This window comes from Penicillium diatomitis (genome assembly GCF_028827545.1).
Source record: "Penicillium diatomitis strain IBT 30728 chromosome Unknown utg000010l_segment0_segment0, whole genome shotgun sequence".
Lineage (NCBI taxonomy): Eukaryota > Fungi > Ascomycota > Eurotiomycetes > Eurotiales > Aspergillaceae > Penicillium > Penicillium diatomitis.
Window position 1 is genome coordinate 699,118 of NW_026623182.1, and position 19,110 is coordinate 718,227.

A 19,110-nucleotide genomic window follows, 5' to 3' on the forward strand; every position below is an offset into this window, starting at 1 on the left:
TGGCGGTCACCAGCAGTCGAGCTGAAAGTCACAACAATCGCAGGCTCGCGCAGGAGACACCGCCTGAACGCCGTCCGGGAGAAGAAAAAAGTAATCCCCGTTTGGAGACAAGTGGAGCCGCGCGAGCTAGGAATTATTGATTGAGCTTTGTTGGAGGACGACACACGTTCTTTTTTGGCAAGTACTTTCTGATCGGGCGACTCCGATGAGGAAGATTTGTCGCAATTACAGCTATGCACCGCCGAGTGGTCTGGAAGGTACGTCTCAACTCCTACAGCTTGTTTCAATGTCCTCAAAGACAATCCGATCTAATGGCTCGCTCTAAAGCTCTCGCGCCGCGTTGAACCCTTACCAACAAGCCTATTCTCCTCCACGACTTTATCCTTCGCTCGAACATTCCGATCTCACGCTATCCTGTTCGACTCAACTAATGGCGATCAGATTGGAAATGGCTCGTCTTCGCCAGCCCCCAAGTTCGGAAATAGATGGGGTGCCAGAGAAGCCGTAAAGCCCGTTCGATTGAGTCCAGCAGAACAGGCTCTGCGCGATGCTATGATCGCCAGAAATAAGCCACCGTCGCCTCCTCAAGAGCAGCAAGAGTCGACAAGCTCCCATAGGGACAAGAGGATACCCGGGACGCAGTTTTACATGAAAGGCCAGGGCAGGCATGCCGTTGTCCGCCCTAATGACCAGTCTGTCGACCATGGCCACGCAAACAATCGGCACGCCCGGCATTCGAGACAGCAAGGTCAGGACGACAATCGGTATAGTCGGGGAAATCGTGAATGGACATGCCAGAACTGCCACCGACTGGTCTTCGCCAGGCACAAGACATGCCCCTTCTGCCAGGCCCCACGGCGAGACATCCCCAGACCTCCACGGCAGGAACAGCAGCGCATGAAAGGAGATTGGGATTGCCCAAAATGCGGACATCACAATTTCGGAAAACGAGACGCATGTTCTTCATGCGCCACCGCAAAACCACATATTCAAACCTCGGAAGCACATATTCCGAGAGCTGACCGTTGGGGGGAGAACTCCGCACGGACAGGAAAATTGCGCAATCTAGGTCGCGCTTTGCTCGGCGAGAGCTCTGAGGGAACTTCTGGCTTCACACGGCACCCCCGCCGGAACGACGGCGATTCACTTGATCAATCTGAACGAGATGCACGATCAACACGGCAGGGAGGCCGCGGACGGGACGAGCTCTCAAAGGCCAAATCAGAAGCTCGACCGAAGAAGAAAGACAACGAGAAAGATGTTGAGAAGGTGGACCAATGGTCTTGGGATATGTCGGCCTTGGAGCAACTGGATTCCATCCAAGACCAAGACGAGCCAGTGGGGACGCAGAAGAAGACCAAGAAACGAGATGGACGTCGAGACCGGAACGTGTCCGAGGAGAATGACTTTGACCCAGAGGAACGGAAACGTCGCCGCGAAGATCGCAAACGTCAAAGAAAAGTGAAAGAAGAGGTTGCGGCAATTCCACTCCATCTCCCTGATTTCATCAGTGTCAGTAACTTGGCCGATGTCATCGGTGTTCGCCAAGCCGAGTTTGTAGCTCGAATGACCGAGATGGGCTTCGAAGATGTTACCTATAACCATGTCTTGGATGCCGAGACGGCCGGCTTGGTCGCTGCCGAATTCGGGTATGAAGCGATTTTTGACGACGGCGCCGAGGATCTTGAGGCTGCTCCTGTACCAGAGGACCCATCTCACCTGCCTCCTCGTCCACCAGTCGTGACAATCATGGGCCACGTCGACCACGGCAAGACGACTATTTTGGATTGGCTCCGAAACTCTTCAGTGGCAGCTACAGAGCACGGCGGCATTACGCAGCACATTGGCGCCTTCTCTGTGGCGATGCCGTCAGGAAAGACTATTACTTTCCTGGACACTCCAGGTCACTCCGCCTTCTTGGAGATGCGCAAGCGCGGCGCCGATGTCACTGATATTGTTGTCCTTGTTGTGGCTGCAGACGACAGTGTGAAACCACAGACTATTGAGGCTATCAAGCATGCCAGTCAGGCCAATGTTCCCATCATCGTCGCAATCAGCAAGATCGACAAAGAAGGCCGTAACCCGGATCGTGTCAAGCAGGATCTCGCGGTCCACGGTGTGCATGTCGAGGACTACGGAGGCGATGTCCAAGCAATCGGTGTGAGCGGCAAGACCGGCCAAGGCATGGTCGAGCTTGAAGAGGCCATTGTCGCTCTCTCGGAATTGCAGGATCACCGTGCTGACACGGGTGGTAATGTCGAAGGCTGGGTTATTGAGGCGACCACTAAGAGCTATGGTCGGGTGGCTTCTGCCCTTATTCGCCGCGGTACTCTTCGACCCGGCGATGTCATTGTCGCTGGTAAAACTTGGGCTCGCGTCAAAACTCTTCGTAATGAAGCCGGTTTGTCTGTTGACGAAGCTACACCCGGTATGCCAGTGGAGATTGACGGTTGGAGAGACCAGCCTGTTGCTGGCAGCGAGATTCTGCAGGCGTCGACCGAGCAAAAGGCTAAAGACGTTGTAGAATATCGCCAGGATCAGGCCGAGACCCAGAGAATGGGTGAAGACATGGTCGCTATCAATGAGGCGCGACGAGAGCTTTTAGAGAAACGCAAACAGGAGGATGGCGATACGGAGGAGGCGGCTACTCCGAAAACAGAGTCGTCTGGTCCCAAGGCTGTGAACTTTGTCATCAAGGCCGATGTGAATGGATCTTCGGAAGCCGTTTTGAATTCTATGGCCGCCATTGGAAACAATGAGGTGTATGCGCATATCGTGCGTTCGGGTGTGGGTCCAGTCACCGAGTTTGATATCGAGCACGCAGCCAGCGCAGATGGCAAGATCATATCCTTCAACATGCCAATCGATCCCGCAATGAGTCGACTGGCTGAGCAAATGTCCGTGACAATCATGGATCACAATATTATCTACAAGCTCATCGATGACGTGAAAGACGTTCTCAGCGAATATCTCGCGCCAACAATCACTCAGCGTGTGACAGGCGAGGCTGAAATTGGTCAGATCTTCGAGATTACCGTCAAGGGTCGTGAAAAGACATCCATTGCCGGCTGTCGTGTCCGAAACGGATTGATCAACAAGACTAAGAAGGTCCGCGTGATTCGCGGGAATGAAACCGTTTATGATGGTAAGAGCAAAATCGCATCTAATGGATCGAGTCCATAAAAATTGGCGCTGACGTTGTATCATTAGGCACGATGACCTCGCTGAAGAACGTCAAGAAAGACGTTACTGAAATGCGCAAAGACACAGAATGTGGTATTGCATTTGAAGGCTGGACCGACTTTGCTGTCGGTGATCATATTCAGTGCTATGAAGAGATCCGTGAAAAGCGACACTTGTAAGCGTCACCCTCCAGAGTCCAGACAGACCAACTTGGGAGAGATCCTGAAGTCATGTGAACATCGGGCCTGCTATTTTCCGCATGACACTTCATCCATCTCTTCTCCTTTACATATCTTTCTCCTATTCTGTGGTTCCATCATCATGTATTATATAAATTCTCCCTCATTTTCGAGTGTCGTGCATTGTGGCGTTGGGGGGTTCAGTCAATCTGCCTCGATTATGTTTTGAGCAAAGAGAAACACATCGATGCACGCATAGAAATAGAAAGCAGCCCACGTGCTGCATGTACATTAACGATCTCCAAGTACCCCTTTCCCACTTATCTCTGTTGTGCATCTAAATGCAATGAAGTGCAGCGAGATAATCTCGTGCAATCTTTGAGCTTTACCTTGCCATATGCTTAGGTTACCCAGGCTTAAGGCCCTCCCGCAGCTTCGTAGAAGCTAGGGCTACTAGGCTCCCGGTCCCGGACCTATACGTTCAAACCGAAGGTTTAGAACCTCTCTAGTATCTTTATCCTACCGCTCTAGCTAGTCGATCGATCGATCGATTATTAATAGGGGGGTTAAGAGGAATCCCTCTAGAGTATAGACTATAGAAAGTAATAGGGGAGAGCCGAATACACACAGACTTTCACAGTTTCCCTTACCCGAGGGGGCTGTAATTTCTCTTCTTATAAATAAATTAAAATAGCCTACCGGCTAATCTTTATCGCTTGATTTATCCAACCCTATTTCTGACTTGTATTTTTTTTTGATACCTTACTTCGTTCTGATCCAAGATACCTATCGAAACACAATAGACCCTGATTCGAATCCAGGGCCCAGGCGTTCGTGTCTCTGACTGAGCCAATATTTTGGTTCATGGCAGTTGGGACTGACCCTAGGGACAAGGACGTCATGAAAAGTCAGAAAGCTCAACCTTATGTGTAGAAGAGATGTGACTATATCCATATAACCGGAGAGGATACATGTCTCTCTACTCGTACAGTCTGAGAAGGAGGCCGGGGCCCGGACCTCAGTCCTCACTGAGGAAAAGAGCAGTTACGCTCGAGGCAAGTCAACCACAGACTACGGACAACATTGCGTCGCTTGAAGCTGGGTAAGGTATTGGCTACCTAGGATTATCAGATTCAGGAAACCCAAGTCGGCTGGGCTGATGCCCGATTCGCAATGATGTTTACTAATACTCACTCCCCTCTCAACAGGACTAATGGTGATATAATCATTCTTCCCCCGAGCAGACTATGGCTCTACTCTTCTTACATCCATACTCGACGGATCAGACCTCACTCAGCATCCACCTGATGTAATCTTGAATTATTTGAATCTATCCCATTGCTGGCCTGCTTTCATTTGGCCTTCCACCTCACCCGACTGACCCATTTCGCCCAGTCCTGTACATCTTCGCGTTCCAATATGCGGTCGACTGTGTAATACTCCCTGGCAAGCTCCTCATTGCTCGTCATCCGATGCACAAAGCTGTGACATGCGCGACACAACCACGCGACGCTATTCAGCGTCCACTCGTCATGCCACCCCCTCTTCAGGACCTTGGCATGAACAGATCGCGGAATGAGATGGTGATAAGATAGAGGAATCCAGTCACGATCGCAAATTTCGCAGGCGTCGGTTCGAGTCGCACTCCAGACTGGCGGCGCACTAGTCACACTGGTCGCGTACTCACTGATGATTGGAGAGAAGAAGTCGGAAAGATCGTTCGCGTCGGGGATCAACCCGTACGTCGCGAGTGTGTCGGGTACTGTCCCTGGGATGGTGGCGCATAGCGCTTCGAGCACCCGTCGATCGAGCGGTGTTTCGGCGTCCGCAGGCACGTAGCGCGATGCGATCTGCTCGTCGTGCTGAATTGCGGCGTAACTCAGCGTTCTGAGTGGTTCTGGGAACGAAGTGAATGTCTCGGCGGCGATGAACTGCGGCGAGGCTCTTGAGCGTTAGTCACTGACGGTTCATCTTGGGCGTGCGACTCGAGAAAAATCTCTCCGAGGCTATGGGACAGGAGGAGATCATGAATTTTAAGGCTGCGCACATCCACAAAGTCAACTAGTTCTTCGGGATCTACGCGGTCTGGTAGTCCCGAATCAATCTCCGATGGCTCTTCTTTGCGGCCATTGCGCTTCGCTTTAGGCCGTCGTTTGCTGGACTTGGGCTTTTCGGATCGCGCGACTATTGCGCTCGAGAGACATTCTCGGAAGACGCTGTAGTTTTCATCAGAGCTCATTGGAAATCATGCCGGAGTTGGAGCTTTGGTGGAGCTTTCTGTATGAGCCTCTGGAATTTGAAAGCTTTGGAGGAAAAGGATGGTGAGTCTCGCTCTGATCCGACGGGCCGGCGACGGATGCAGATGATGTCAGGCCCGGTAGCTCTCCCATCGCGATGAATGCGCCGCAGGTTTTGGGGGCTCTGTTCGATCCGATCGTACAACCGCAATCACTGAGTTGAGAGCTCGTGCGCATTGTAAGCAAGGGACTCCAATCTGTTATCATCAAATTTCGCGACGTCGTGCCTTCAGACTGGGATAACTTACGCTTTAAAGGTGCCCTTCTACTCTTTGGACCAACACGCAGGCAAATGTGAATAGCACACTCGAACTTTTTCAACGTTGATTGATGACCTCAGTTAATGAATTAACCCATTTGGTTCCTTCACCACCTGACCCCCACTTCGTATTCCTTTTCCGTTTCCTCTGTATGACTGAAAGTAGAACTTAATAAAAAGATAGATCAACGGAATAATGTAGACACTTGTCACCACGATGGTAAAGGCCTCTCCACTGTCACTCAAGCACGACACGGCATCAACAGACTCGTGAAGGACATCTGCTTTCTTCTGCAGACTAGCTGGTGAGTCTTTCCCCAGTACGCGGGTCAGGTTGTCCGAATGTATAAAATCTCGTTCTGTTTTACCTGCATTCGGCCTCGAGGGGATCCGGTAGCTCATGAAGAGGTAGGTGTATCCCCAGATCCAGCCGACAAAGAATTGCGCCAGCTGAAGCTTAGTGAGATTTCGTTTGAAGCTCACGGGGATGGGAATTCCCAGGGTTTGGATCGTGAAGTACATATACTGAGCAATGGATAGAATTAGCCCAAAGTTCCTGTTACCCCTCATGGGCACCAGACAGTGACTGGGCCATAGGACCATTCTCGGAAATTGCTTGCGTTTATAGGACGTGATGGATTACCACGAAGGAAGTGAAGGACTCACCATTAATGTATGTATCGCTGAATTCAAGAAGACGCCGATCGCACCCAATGGAGATTCATATATGATCGTTGCCCAGCCGCAGATGATCACTCCAGCATGATGGTAGGTCTGCAAGGTGGAGCTCTTCTTCCCTCGAGCGAGAATGATCAATGTATCGACAATCTCGTAGAACTTGCTCATGTAAAACCACCAGCCCACATAACTGCCTCCAGCCTCCCACAGGCTGCTGCCGAATGAGAGCACTAAATGCGGATCACATGGTCAGATCATCTCTTGGTAGGTGGTAACTCTCTATCTCTCCATTGCTTGTGTGCTCGGCCGGAAGTCATACCACGATACGCGCCTGAGTCCGTTTCACAAAGAAGCTCTGCTAGATGTGAAGCATAATCCGGTCCAGCTTCGGCCCTCGCTCGCCCTAAAAGGGGCAGGAAGATGTGGAAAAGGGACACAAAGGTCCATCCTGAAAAGATCGCGAGCATAGCATTATGCGCAACGACAACATGTTTGAACCATGGAGTTCTGCTAAACTTCCACGGTCTGAATTGTCGATAGGCATTGACTCGATTCAAGTAGAGGACCGTGGAGACGTAAAGGGCCGTAAAAGTGATGACGAACCTCAGGTCCAGTGAAAGTTGAAAAAGAAGAGGATCGATTCTGATACTCTGTATAATTGAGGCTCCTAACACATTCGAAGGGGGCAAAGGTGGCAGACGTGTTGTTGGTTTTAAGGATTGACTGGGAGGAAGTGTGAACAAACTCGACGGCGGAAATCTGAAGATGATCAAACTCTCGCCGTGAGGAATCGCCATGTTGGAACCCATACAAGACCCTGTCTAAGTTCATGAGCCGTAGTGAGAACAGGCAACCTTGTCACAGGTTGACTTTATAGGTCCCATTATTGATTGGTGTTTATCATGACCATGTAACATCTCCGAAGACATATGACAGTCTCTGGTCGCATGTCGCAGCGCGTTCATGTTGTGAGATTCGAGTAGGGAGGTCAACAAAATGTTTGCGTTGCACACGCTTCTATTCAGCCCTCGCATCAGAGAAGGACGGGAGTGGGGGTCCGTGGATTCCTTGATGGCTGGTCACTAGTTAGTTGGTCTGTAACTGGAAACACCTCGAGATCGTGCAGAGGCCTCGAGACCGCCATGCAATCAGTCCACGATACGTTCTCACGAGCAAGGCTAGCAAGATCCTACACGATATCTGTTTTGGGAATTTCCTACCTGCAGATGTATTCGGGGCTCGCATTGACCTCGCCGCTTGGTTCTCTGCGATAGAACCGTCCCACCATTGCGTCACGCACTGCTATCGGGTCAAACCAAAGTCTCCCAGAGCCAAACAGTTGGCTTGTTCCGAGACATCCAGTCAAGCGAAGAATCGGTCGAATGAATGATAGGGACATTATCGAGCAGGTTTGACAGCACATTAATGTGCATGGGTGTCGGAAGTACGGTGATGGGCTCACTGCGACGGCGTGTCTTTTGACTACCGTCGATGCTTTGCAATATCTAGCTCACATGTTGCTCGCTTGGCTCAATGCCATCTTAACTGGATTCAGCAGTCGAGATGGAAGAGAATGCAGAACGGCACACCTCTTCCAGATCCAAGAGCCGCCATGCCTCCACTATGGCATCGACCCCAACCATCGGCAGAGTGATAGCGGACACAGTCGCTTCGCTCAATTGGCCAAAGACCGTATTTCTCGTGGGAATCCCTCTGGCTGCCATTTGCAGTCTACGTTGGGTTTCTTTACAACGTGGAACCGTCTGGACCGGAGTCATCTATGCATATCTCCGCGCTCTTACCGTCACTGCTGGTCAGTAGTTGAGTCTCACAATGGAGACAAGCTTGTAATAACATACTGAGTGCCGTTCCTTCAGGCTATCACCGCCTCTGGGCACATAGATCCTATTCGGCAAGCACACCGCTGAAACTACTCTTTGCAATCATCGGTGCGGGTGCCGGTCAGGATTCTATAAAGAAATGGTGTCGAGACCATCGGGCGCACCATCGATACGTTGATACCGACAAAGATCCTTACAGCATATCCAAGGGCTTTTTCCACGCCCATATTGGCTGGGTCCTATTCGAAAAAAGTGACCCGGTTCATGGTGTTCTGACAACAGGTCGAGTGGACATCAGTGACCTCAAAGCTGATCCGATCGTGGTGTGGCAGCAAAAGCATTATATGCTCCTTCTGCTTTTAGCGGGATACCTTGCTCCGACACTCTTCTGTTGGTTATGCTTCGGCGACTATCTCGGTGGCTTCATCTTTGCAGGCTGCATCGCCACTGCCCTCGAGCAACAAGGTACTTTTTGCGTCAACTCGGTGGCCCACTGGTGTGGTTCACAGCCTTATGCTGCTGACAAAACACCGAGAGATCACCCACTCACTGGCTTGCTGACCCTGGGAGAAGGCTATCACAACTTTCATCATGAGTTTCCCATAGACTATCGAAATGGGGTTCGCTGGTTTGACTTTGATCCCACCAAATGGGTGATCTGGCTTTGCGCGCAGTTAGGTCTAGCCAGCAATCTGCGACGATTCCCTCAGAATGAGATACAAAAAGGGAGAATTCAGCGGAAGCGACAGTGTCTCGACCAGGAAAGCGAGATGCTGAATTGGGGCGTTCCTCTCGCAGATTTACCAACCATGAGTTGGAGGGAGTACCAGCAGCAGGCGAGAACAGGTCGCAACCTGGTGGTGATCAGGGGGGTAGTACATGATGTCTCAGGATTTGTGACAGAGCATCCAGGTGGTGTAGCGATGATCACAGGGGCCATTGGCAAGGATGCAACGGACTCCTTTGAAGGAGATGTCTACCGTCACTCACAGGCAGCTTCCAACCTGCTAGATACCATGAGGGTTGCGGTTGTTCAGTCGGAATGAATGATGACTAAGTCGAGCTCGTGTGAATGCCTTGTAGCAAATAAGACTGATCCACGCCGCATCGAGATAATGTATATGAAGTGTACTTCAAGTTCGCGACTTGGTGCTTAGTCCTACCCATTTGGAAGTCAAAACTAGTGGTCTAAGTCATGCGAATAGAAAGAACGTATATCTCACAAAGCGCAAAAACGTCCTTTAACACGACTCCGCGGACTGTTTTGGAAATCGGGTACATTTGTCCTTAGCACCAACCACAACGCATCCTGGAAGAGCCGGGTAAAATGACATCACTCCTAGTCAGAGTTCAGAGTCCCAATGTCAAGAAAGCGTCGCTATGAACAAGCTTTTTGCGCGAAAACTAGATATCCTGGCGACCCGGAAAAATGGAGCTTGATGTCGCCACCGTGCTTATTCTCGAAGAGAGGACATCGTCCTCAGGGTCTGGAACGTAACACATCCAGCTCATTACTTGACCTTCCGCTTCAACACATCAACGCTGATCAATACACCCAACGTTGATAACGGCCATCAGTTCATCAAAATGCCTTCAGACAAGGAGACAGTCGTTGCATTTGACGTGTACGGCACGCTGTTGTCTACTGAGTCTATTGCAGGCAAGCTTGCCTCTCATTTTGGACGAACGAAGGCCCAGGAAATTGCTGCCTCATGGCGGAAGTACCAGCTGGAATACACATGGAGACTCAATAGCATGGGTGAGCAGATGCCCTCATTTTCGTGCCACATTTGTGTGAGAACATTGAAACTCACAGCAGCAACCAGAGTACTACGAGGACTTCTCTCAAATCACGCGACAATCACTCCACCATGCGCTCGTCGAGGCGCAGGAACAGTTGACCGAGGGCGATATCTCGGACTTGATGAAGGCCTACGACAATTTATCTGCGTTCCCCGACGTCAAATCCACACTGCAGCGGATCGCCGCCGATTCATCAATCGTGCCTGTGATCTTTTCCAACGGATCGAAGGAAATGATTTCTAATTCGGTCTCGAGCTCCAAGGACTTGTCACCACACGGAACTACGTTCAAGCACATTGTGACTGTGGACGACGTGCAGCGCTTCAAGCCTGCACAAGTGACCTATCAACATCTTGCAGCGGTGGTGGGCAAGAAGCCGTCCGAAATGGATCAGATTTGGCTTATTAGCGGTAACCCGTTCGACATCGTGGGTGCTCGACACGCAGGATTGAATGCCGTTTGGGTGGACCGCGCAGGATACGGTTGGCAAGATGCTGCGGTGCCTGGTTTACAGCCCTCTGCGATTGTACGCAATCTGGAGCAGATCATCGATCACATCAAGAGCTCGTGATTACAGAGGTCCCCGTCGTTTTGAAAGCAGTCTTGCAAGGACCAGTCGCAAACATTGAGCAGATCTGTCAGAAAGGGATGTACAGCTGAAGAAATATTTCCAAATGCTCCACGTATCACGAAGAATTTGGGGTAAGCCAGCAATCAATTATTCTATCCTCCCATTTCCCCTCGAAGAACCCATTGCATGGTGGATTCCAGAGTGAATAGGGAGGACGTTCAGTTTATGTATGGAAGAAGAAAGGGAAAGTCGCGAAAGAATGAAAATCTGGTAGAAAAGCGGTTCACGCGGCTAGGGCATGACTAAGCGCACGTGATGGTCCCGGTCACCTATTCAGGTGACACGGAACCGGATATTCCGTCATCCCGATCCACGGTTCAAACGTCGTCATGTACAACCACGTCTCTAAGGCTACCGCGAAGGGCCTCACTGATCCATGCATGATACACTCAGCCTCATATCTCAAGTACTATAAGTAATGGCGTACATAAATATATACTTCGGTAATGATGAAATGTAACAAATCAGCCGCAAACTGGTATGACAAAAAGTTCAGCTCACGTGACTCCATACCGCGGTTTCAAGCGGATGAGCATAATTGAACGGAGAGCTTCCATAACGTCGGCTGTTATCGATAAGCAAAGTGCCTGCTTTCTGGCGCATCTGCATTGATTCTCCTCTTGGTTCGCTCTCCACACTTGTGGTTGCTCATCAACGTACCCTTGGTCCGCGAGCGCCGCAGTGTCTTCTACATTCGACCGACGAACTCTCGCAAGGTAGGAAATATGGCGCAGGCGTGGAATTTAGATCGAGCGGCATGGCTTTATCCACTTCGAGTATGTCCCATTTCCGTATTTGCTAGGCAGGCACATGTATACTGACCACAGACGATTAGGGTATCTATTACTTCGCAACCCACCGATTTCTCTGGCCTCTTTTCGAAGCTCGCTTGGTTCCAATCGTGCTTCTGTCGACATTCGTCTACTTCCTCCTCTTTTTCTTTACCTACATTCCGCAAGTGGCATTCCTTGCCATCTTCCAAGGCTGGGGCGCATGGATCAATGGTGCCTTCCTGGTCCTCGGTGAAGGGGCAGCAATCGTGGCGACTTTGTTCGAGGCCTTCTTTGTGGACGAGACCCTAGTCGACATCTTCGATTCTGTGCTCGTGAACGAAGGGCAGGAGCAACTGGTGCTTGTCTCCCGAGTGATCTATCCTGAACCGGGCGACCCGGCCAGTCGCCTTGGAACACCAACGACAAGCGCGGTGTACTCTCCGTTTTCGTTTCGACAAATCATCGAGTTCATCATCCTACTTCCACTGAATTTCATTCCTGTGGCTGGGACGCCTATGTTCCTCGTCTTGACTGGATATCGTGCGGGACCCTTCCATCATTGGCGCTACTTCCAGCTGCTGGACTCGACCAAGCAAGAACGTAAAGCCAGTGTGCGACGCCGACAGTTGCAGTACACGACGTATGTTTTGACAAACTTGTCCAGTCCCACCACCATATTTCGTAGATCATGCTGACTGATTTTCAGGTTCGGAACGGTCGCCCTTCTTTTGCAGCTAATTCCTCCGTTCTCCATGTTTTTCTTAATGACGACCGCTACGGGGGCTGCTCTATGGGCCTCAGATCTTGAGCGCAAGCGGCAAGAAGCACGCCAGCAGTCCACCCGACCAGGGGTAGGATATCGCGATCATGCACCCGCATGAGATCAACTCAGCCGGTCTCGCTTGCATCACCAGGGGGCGGAAAGAGTCATGAGTCCCTCCAAGATGGAAGTATATACATCACTACAATTGAGGCATTTACAATCCATATGATACTGTATATGATAAATAAAGCAACCCAACGGCTTTTGCAACATTCCTCGCTTCTGAAATGCAGCGATTCGCTCCACGCGATCAAGGTAACGTGCATGGTGTGGGTATGTGGGCCCCAATAGTCAAGGATGATCGGGCTCAGCTTTCCCCCAGGCGGGAGAAATCCACTTTGACGGTGCTGGACCCTTGGACACAACTAAGTTTGGATTTATCACCAGCGAACATAATACGGTGCTTGAAAAACCATACGGTCCAGGATCATCTATAAGGTTCAGTCTTGCTCAAACCAATCAAAACTCCAGGATGCACTGAATCGACCGATTTGGCTTTAGACTTTGACATTACAACACTCCGCGCGTCTTGGGATACCAGCACGTGACTGGGCGCAGCCATCCGCGGCCAACGCCAAGTTGTAGCTTGACTCCTGGCCCGGAATAATTTGAGCAACTACAGTAACCTTCGCACCGCTGTGAGTAGAAATACGGCATCACTATCTCAACGTGTACCGCGAGAATTGCTCATCCTACTCATGACCATGTGAGAAGACATGCTAAGGTTTCACCAGTACCTTGTTTGAGTCCTGGCATAAACTACATCGGTGTCTCACCCACTTTCCAGAAACCGCCATCTTTCCTAAGCGGCGCGCTAGTTTCAGCTGGGCAGCATCCCCGACGCCTTTCACTTGCCAAGAGCGTCTCTTCACGGCGCATTGGTGCTGCAGGTCGAGTCTTGGTGAAAGCTGTGGTACAGTTCGCCAATTTCTTTCGAAGCCCAGTTTCGAACGACTGCAGCGCATGAACTGGAGAACGCCCAGTACTCATCATAGAAGACGATCTCAGTTGTCGAGAATGGCTACAGCTGGACTGTTCTGAAGTGAAGATCATGTCTGCAAATTTGGATCGCTCCACCCTGTCAGATGGACCCAAAAACGAGGCTGCGCAAGGCCTGCGATGCCTGCAGTATTCGCAAAGTCAAGGTGGGTTACTACTACTAAACCTCCGTTCGGATGACGCAAATCGTTCACCCACTGATTGATCATCCATGCCCTTGTGAAGTGCGATAATGGCGGGCCACCGTGTCGATCCTGCGCCAGCTTGGACATTCCATGCACGTATGAGAGGCCAAGCAGACGCCGTGGGCCTCCCAATCGTCATGCGGAGGCCCTGAAGAAACAAAAGCTCGAGACTTCTTCGGCAGGCGCATCGCCAGGTAGCGTAGCGGATGGCCCCACAGAGAGTGTACTCAAGACCTCACCATTATCTCCCTCCGCGCATGTTGCGCATGCTCCAACATCTGCGGAGGCCATCTGCTCGTTACACACTGTTCAGTTGCTACTGGACGACTTTTTCACGTACATTCATCCGTTGGTGCCTGTTCCTCATGAGCCATCATTTAGGGCAGCATTTGAACGCCGTGAAGATGCCACCAACAATACATTCTTGGCATTGCTGGCCTCAATGATAGGGTTTCTTGTGGCCTCGTTCCCCCGAAGACCTAGACTTCGTCTCAACACAGAGGCGGAACGCGCAGCATTTCCCAATTCCATCGCACTTGTGCGACGGTGCCATGAGGTAGCGATCCAGGCGCGGGGTGTTGGATACCTTGATCGCAACGCGACTGTCTACGATGCTGCCATCAGCTATTTCCTCGGCGTCTGCTCAGGCTATATCTACAGCTTTCGGCGCTGTCGCACTTATTTGGCTGAATGTCAGACCATGCTGCAGGTCTACGACCTATGCCGCGCCCCGACAGACTCGCCCGCTACCGACACGCTCAATGGAGGCAATCCCGCCACTGAGTCCCCACAGTCTAGCTCGAGCCTGATGGGAGGCAATCAAGCAGACCTGATCACTCAAGAGCTGGGAAGACGCCTTTTTTACGTCTCTCTCGTGGGTTATCAGACTTTACATCAGCTTGGAAACTCCGATTTCAGAGTCCAGGTGGCACCAGAAACACCGACAGACCGCTACCCGCCACTTCCCCTGGAAGTAGATGACGAGTTCATCTTTTCAACACATATCAATCCTCAACCAACCGGACGGGTATCTCAATTAGTCGGCTTCATTGCAAATGTGCGGATATACTGCTCTTACAATTCTATTCTTGCGTGGGAAACCGCTTTCGGTAGTTCGCGGGTAATTGATTGGGAGCAGCAGCGTTCCACTCTATGGGATTGCTTGCAAAGAACTAAGTCTGCCCTTCTTGAGACTCCTGCTGAATTGTCTCTGCTCCATCCCAAGAAAGATGTGCCGGCCTTTATGTCCGGGGACGGATCTGTGTTCAGCTATCCGGACGATCACATTCACCAAGAGCGACGCGCGATTCAGTATGAAATTCAAAAGGCCAACATTTACGCAAGCCAACTGTGTACGAGATCCTACTTGGTTGACAAGTATTGGAACTTGTTCGATATTTACAGGAACTATGGCAACTCAGACCAGCCGAAGAAGGGTGGAACTGTGACCGACTCACATATCAAAGTCGAGACTCCGCAAGATTCGCCCGCGGCTCCGCCACCTCAACAAATGTCAGCGGTCTATCATGCACAGACAGATTACATCGGACGTATGATGGCCGAAGAACGAAAACTGGTAATCAAGGACCTTTTTGTCCTTCTTCGTACAGTCAACGAAGTCAACATGGAGCCCAACGGCGCCAGTCTTGTACGTTCAATTCCTTTCAAGTCTTACGACCCCCCAATCAAGCCTCCAGGAACCCAGCCCTCCCCCGAAAAATGCTAATACCGCCTCCCATAGACCTCCAAAATCCGCCAAGTAGCATCTACCCTCCTCAACATGCCCAACCATCACCCTTCACCACTCGACTCTACCCAAGCCGACTCTTCTTCAGCAGCGCCCCCACCCGACAAGACCCCCACAGCTTCTCTATCCGGCTTACACGTCCTCACAGCAGCCGAAGCAGAATCCTATCTCCATGCATTCATCGATACCCTCGTCCGGCTGGAGGGCCATTCTACCGCGGCAACAGATTCCGGAAGTACTTGCGAAGGTGTTAGTCCTCGCACAAATGGACGAGCAATGAGTTATCAGAGCGATTATGACCGTGATCAGGAGGAGCTCAGTCAGTGGGCAAATCTCAGGGAGTATCAGCAGAAATTTGCAGAGGCCGGGGGCGTGCTGTCGCAGCTTTGAAATAGATTATCTAGGCTGAGTTCTATGTCTCTCTATTTAATGATATCTTGGATAGAATGAAGCGCTTATTGCATCGGTTGAATGGGACGAATCTTTCTCTCTTTTTTTGACCCCCTTCTGAAGTGTTGAGGCTGGCGATGAGTGTATTTCTATTCTAAGAGGTCTAGAGATGGATCTCGATTCGTACTCATGGAATGCGTCTCGGTCACGGGGAACTCCGCAGTCCATTACCATGTTTCAAGACAACTCCACATTGTCGAAGATTTGACTCATACCTTAGCGGTAGAGCTGGTGTTTCCGCCATCTCGGTGAGTAGAAGTAGACATGAACGTGAATCGATACGACTCTAATTCGCTCTTGTGGTTATAACTGAAAACACAAACATCACTACTAGCTATATAATTAGAAAGATCGAACGCATTAATTACTCCAAGAATTCTACCTTTCAAGGGAGAGATCAACACACAGAAGAGGCTCCATAAATAAATCAGGCGAGAAATCGCTCAGCGTGCTAATGATGTAAAATTCCCATCTACGAGATAACTTGAACGCGGATAGCCGTCGTCGTCGCCGTCACAGTCTCGGTAGTGGTCGCTTTCCACGAGGTCACCGTCTCGGTCTTTGTCTCCCTCCACGACGTTACAGTGTCCATCTTGGTGATGACGAAAATGCCCGAAGAAGGTGTGATCGGAATGACGGTCAACAGACCCGAATCCTCGCTGGAGTGCGGAGCAGTCGTGGTCGCGACACTCAAGGGCTGTGTATTAGTAGGTGCAGCGTGAGCGACATTAGGCTCGGCGATCGTGGAGACCGGGTTGATTACGAGGTCAGATGTGGTTTTCGAGCTGGTGTCAACCGTGGGAATAGGTGCAGACGATGTGACGGTCACAGTCTGGGCAGGTTGAGTTACGGTGACGCTCTTTGTATCGGTCGCGTGAACTGTATGGGTACGAATGATCTCAGGCGCTGTCGTGCTTGGCTTAACTGACGTGGTCTGAGCGATTGGGACCTGCGAAGATGTCGTCTCAAGAGGTTGTACAACCACACTGGTCTCGGGAGGCGGTGCGACTACCCTGGTAGGCTCGATGGTGGACGTGGAGAATGGAGCTGTTGCACTCTCGGAGACATAGACGATGACCGGTTTTGTGACCACAGGCCCTGGAAAGGGCGTTGTTGCAAGTGGCCCGCTGGACGACGAAGTTGACTCCACCCCCAGAGTAGCAGGTGTCGAGCTAGATGGACTGGGCGATGTCATCGATATTGAGGCAGTGGTCGATATTCCACTCGCACCAAATACAATAGGCGCGGCGCTCGCGGCACTTGTAGTAAGAGGCAATGATTCGGTCGACTGCACAATGGTTTCGCTTGAACTAGCCGGGGAAATGGCTGGAACACTGGAAGATGCTGAGCTGATGGGCAGTGTGTCGGTCATTTGAAACGAGGTTGATGTTGCAGAAGGCATCGATGACCCGAGAGTCGTCTCAGCTATAGGGAGTAACGAGCTCGCCTCGGACGACGGCGCCGCGCCGACAAAGTGTGAGCTCGTCACCTGTGATCCAAGTGTAGCCACAAGTCCGCCAAGATTGGAACGAGGAGGTTCAGTATGCGAGTACATTGGAATATGCAAACGCGAGTCGGTGACCATTGTGACAGAGAATGCCGTTGGGGTGATAGACTGCATGTTTGTGGACTGGGTGGGAACTGAAGATTTCATGGATGAGCTCGCCGAAACAAAAACGGAGGCCGTCGAACCTGGTCCATTGAGGGCCGAGGAGGATAGGGTTGCACTGGATGAGCTCGCTGTTGCAGTTTTTGGTGAAGACGTATCAATCCCAGAAGATGAGACTGAAAACGATTGGGCATTAAGAGATTGAGTTGTGTACAAAACTGAAGTAGGGGTTTCTAAAGCAGGCGCGCTGGATGGCCCGATCGAAACGGTGGGCGAGGTTGAGGTCGGCGTAGAAGGAACAGGAGCAGTTGACGAGCTCACCGAAGAAGACAGCAACGGAGTTGACGATGATATGCTCGTAGGCACAATCGCAAAAGTCAAGCTAGAGGCCACTGATGACGATGGTGACGAAGATAGCGGGGCAGATACGCTTGATATTGTGGAAGAGACAGGGGGTTGAGGACTTGGCGTGAGAGCAGTACCAGAGCTTGGCAGCTCACTGCTTGATGACGAGATGGAATTGGCGAGTGGTGGCTGCAGTGATGACGAAGAAGTGCTGGTTACAAGGACGCCATTTGTGGATGATAATGCAGCACTTGAGATTGATACAGTGGAGGAAGTCAGGCTCGGCGAAGAGACGTGCAACGCCTCTGAAGTTGTCGGAGACGTCGAGAATAGCGCTGAACTAGTCGTTGAGGTCGAGTCAGAAATCTGCGACACCTGTGCAGGTGCAGCGGAGGTAAAGCTTGGCTGCTCGCTGATTGTCGATACCATGGAGCTAGTCTGTGCTAGTGGTAGAGGGGACGATGAGGATTCTGGGTGGGCCGAAGCAGCCGGCGCAGTCGTAGAAGATGTTAACAGCCATGTCCGAGTGACAGGAATGACGGTCAACCCTTCATTATCATCATCCTTGCCAGTGCTGTCCTTTCGCACTACTGTCGGTTCGCTGATAGTTGAAGTTCTGGTTGACGAGCCGTGATCAATCGCTGGGGCCACGCTCGACGATGTCACTTCGTGACCGAGTGCAAGAGAGCGTGCAATCGGGCCTGCCGAGCACAACCAGGCAAATACCAACAAACTAGCCACACGAGAGAGCACCATTTTGAGTGGTCTGATCGTATGGATCTCACTGCTGGAGCTGGGAACGATGTTGAGTTTGGGACTGAAGAGCAGAAAGACACAGGCTCTCGGCGGTTTCAAGGATCAAAGGAAATGATGCCACCAGGGCAAGAGGCGATTATCAATGAACTGAGGGAGACAAAATAGACGCAGATTGTGAAAGAAAAGGTCAAAGAATGTGTGTTGAAGCCCTCTGGGGTACTGAAGTAGCGATGCAATGTTGTTTTAGGCAGCTGCTTGCTATTAAATGAATGCGACGTGGTCGAGGCAGACGCCACGCTGATTGCGCTGGATGAGAATGAAAAGAGTGAATGAAAGAGGTAAAAACACACGCAGAGAGATAGACTGCAGGAGAAGAGTCTAGAGCTGAAGGCAGAGTGCAAAATGATCGACAACGAAAGAGGAGCAAAGGGAATGCATGGCAGATGGTGCAGATGCCCTCGATTATGAACTCGCATGATCCGGCCAGTATGGGCCGGCCCAGCCCCATCTTCTCTAGGTGATTATGTCCATAAGATCAAGGGCCAAGTGGGA

General features: G+C 51.1%; 8 protein-coding genes across 8 annotated transcripts; 5 read left to right on the forward strand and 3 right to left on the reverse strand.

Annotated features, from left to right (window-relative positions):
• Positions 1–233: 233 nt before the first annotated feature.
• N7539_007258 (translation initiation factor 2) lies at positions 234–3,362 on the forward strand (the record flags this gene model as incomplete). The annotated part of the gene is made up of 3 exons (XM_056936859.1): positions 234–257; positions 328–3,145; positions 3,211–3,362. 3 exons carry the CDS (start codon positions 234–236, stop codon positions 3,360–3,362), a joined length of 2,994 nt encoding a protein of 997 aa, XP_056787658.1.
• A 1,352-nt stretch (positions 3,363–4,714) lies between these two features.
• On the reverse strand, positions 4,715–5,601 carry N7539_007259 (HNH endonuclease; the record flags this gene model as incomplete). Its single annotated transcript, XM_056936860.1, has 2 exons — positions 4,715–5,306; positions 5,378–5,601. 2 exons carry the CDS (start codon positions 5,599–5,601, stop codon positions 4,715–4,717), a joined length of 816 nt encoding a protein of 271 aa, XP_056787659.1.
• A 398-nt stretch (positions 5,602–5,999) lies between these two features.
• Positions 6,000–7,405, reverse strand: N7539_007260 (elongation of very long chain fatty acids protein; the record flags this gene model as incomplete). Its single annotated transcript, XM_056936861.1, has 3 exons — positions 6,000–6,443; positions 6,585–6,826; positions 6,916–7,405. 3 exons carry the CDS (start codon positions 7,403–7,405, stop codon positions 6,000–6,002), a joined length of 1,176 nt encoding a protein of 391 aa, XP_056787660.1.
• Positions 7,406–8,219: 814 nt separating this feature from the next.
• On the forward strand, positions 8,220–9,483 carry N7539_007261 (acyl-CoA desaturase; the record flags this gene model as incomplete). The annotated part of the gene is made up of 2 exons (XM_056936862.1): positions 8,220–8,409; positions 8,474–9,483. 2 exons carry the CDS (start codon positions 8,220–8,222, stop codon positions 9,481–9,483), a joined length of 1,200 nt encoding a protein of 399 aa, XP_056787661.1.
• A 541-nt stretch (positions 9,484–10,024) lies between these two features.
• Positions 10,025–10,811, forward strand: N7539_007262 (haloacid dehalogenase, type II; the record flags this gene model as incomplete). The annotated part of the gene is made up of 2 exons (XM_056936863.1): positions 10,025–10,196; positions 10,264–10,811. 2 exons carry the CDS (start codon positions 10,025–10,027, stop codon positions 10,809–10,811), a joined length of 720 nt encoding a protein of 239 aa, XP_056787662.1.
• Positions 10,812–11,596: 785 nt separating this feature from the next.
• Positions 11,597–12,525, forward strand: N7539_007263 (EI24 domain-containing protein; the record flags this gene model as incomplete). Its single annotated transcript, XM_056936864.1, has 3 exons — positions 11,597–11,647; positions 11,707–12,284; positions 12,351–12,525. The coding sequence occupies 3 exons, from the start codon at positions 11,597–11,599 to the stop codon at positions 12,523–12,525; spliced, it is 804 nt and encodes a 267-aa protein (XP_056787663.1).
• Positions 12,526–13,552: 1,027 nt separating this feature from the next.
• On the forward strand, positions 13,553–15,788 carry N7539_007264 (uncharacterized protein; the record flags this gene model as incomplete). The annotated part of the gene is made up of 3 exons (XM_056936865.1): positions 13,553–13,612; positions 13,692–15,299; positions 15,393–15,788. 3 exons carry the CDS (start codon positions 13,553–13,555, stop codon positions 15,786–15,788), a joined length of 2,064 nt encoding a protein of 687 aa, XP_056787664.1.
• Positions 15,789–16,320: 532 nt separating this feature from the next.
• On the reverse strand, positions 16,321–18,558 carry N7539_007265 (uncharacterized protein; the record flags this gene model as incomplete). The annotated part of the gene is made up of 1 exon (XM_056936866.1): positions 16,321–18,558. The coding sequence occupies one exon, from the start codon at positions 18,556–18,558 to the stop codon at positions 16,321–16,323; it is 2,238 nt and encodes a 745-aa protein (XP_056787665.1).
• Positions 18,559–19,110: the final 552 nt, after the last annotated feature.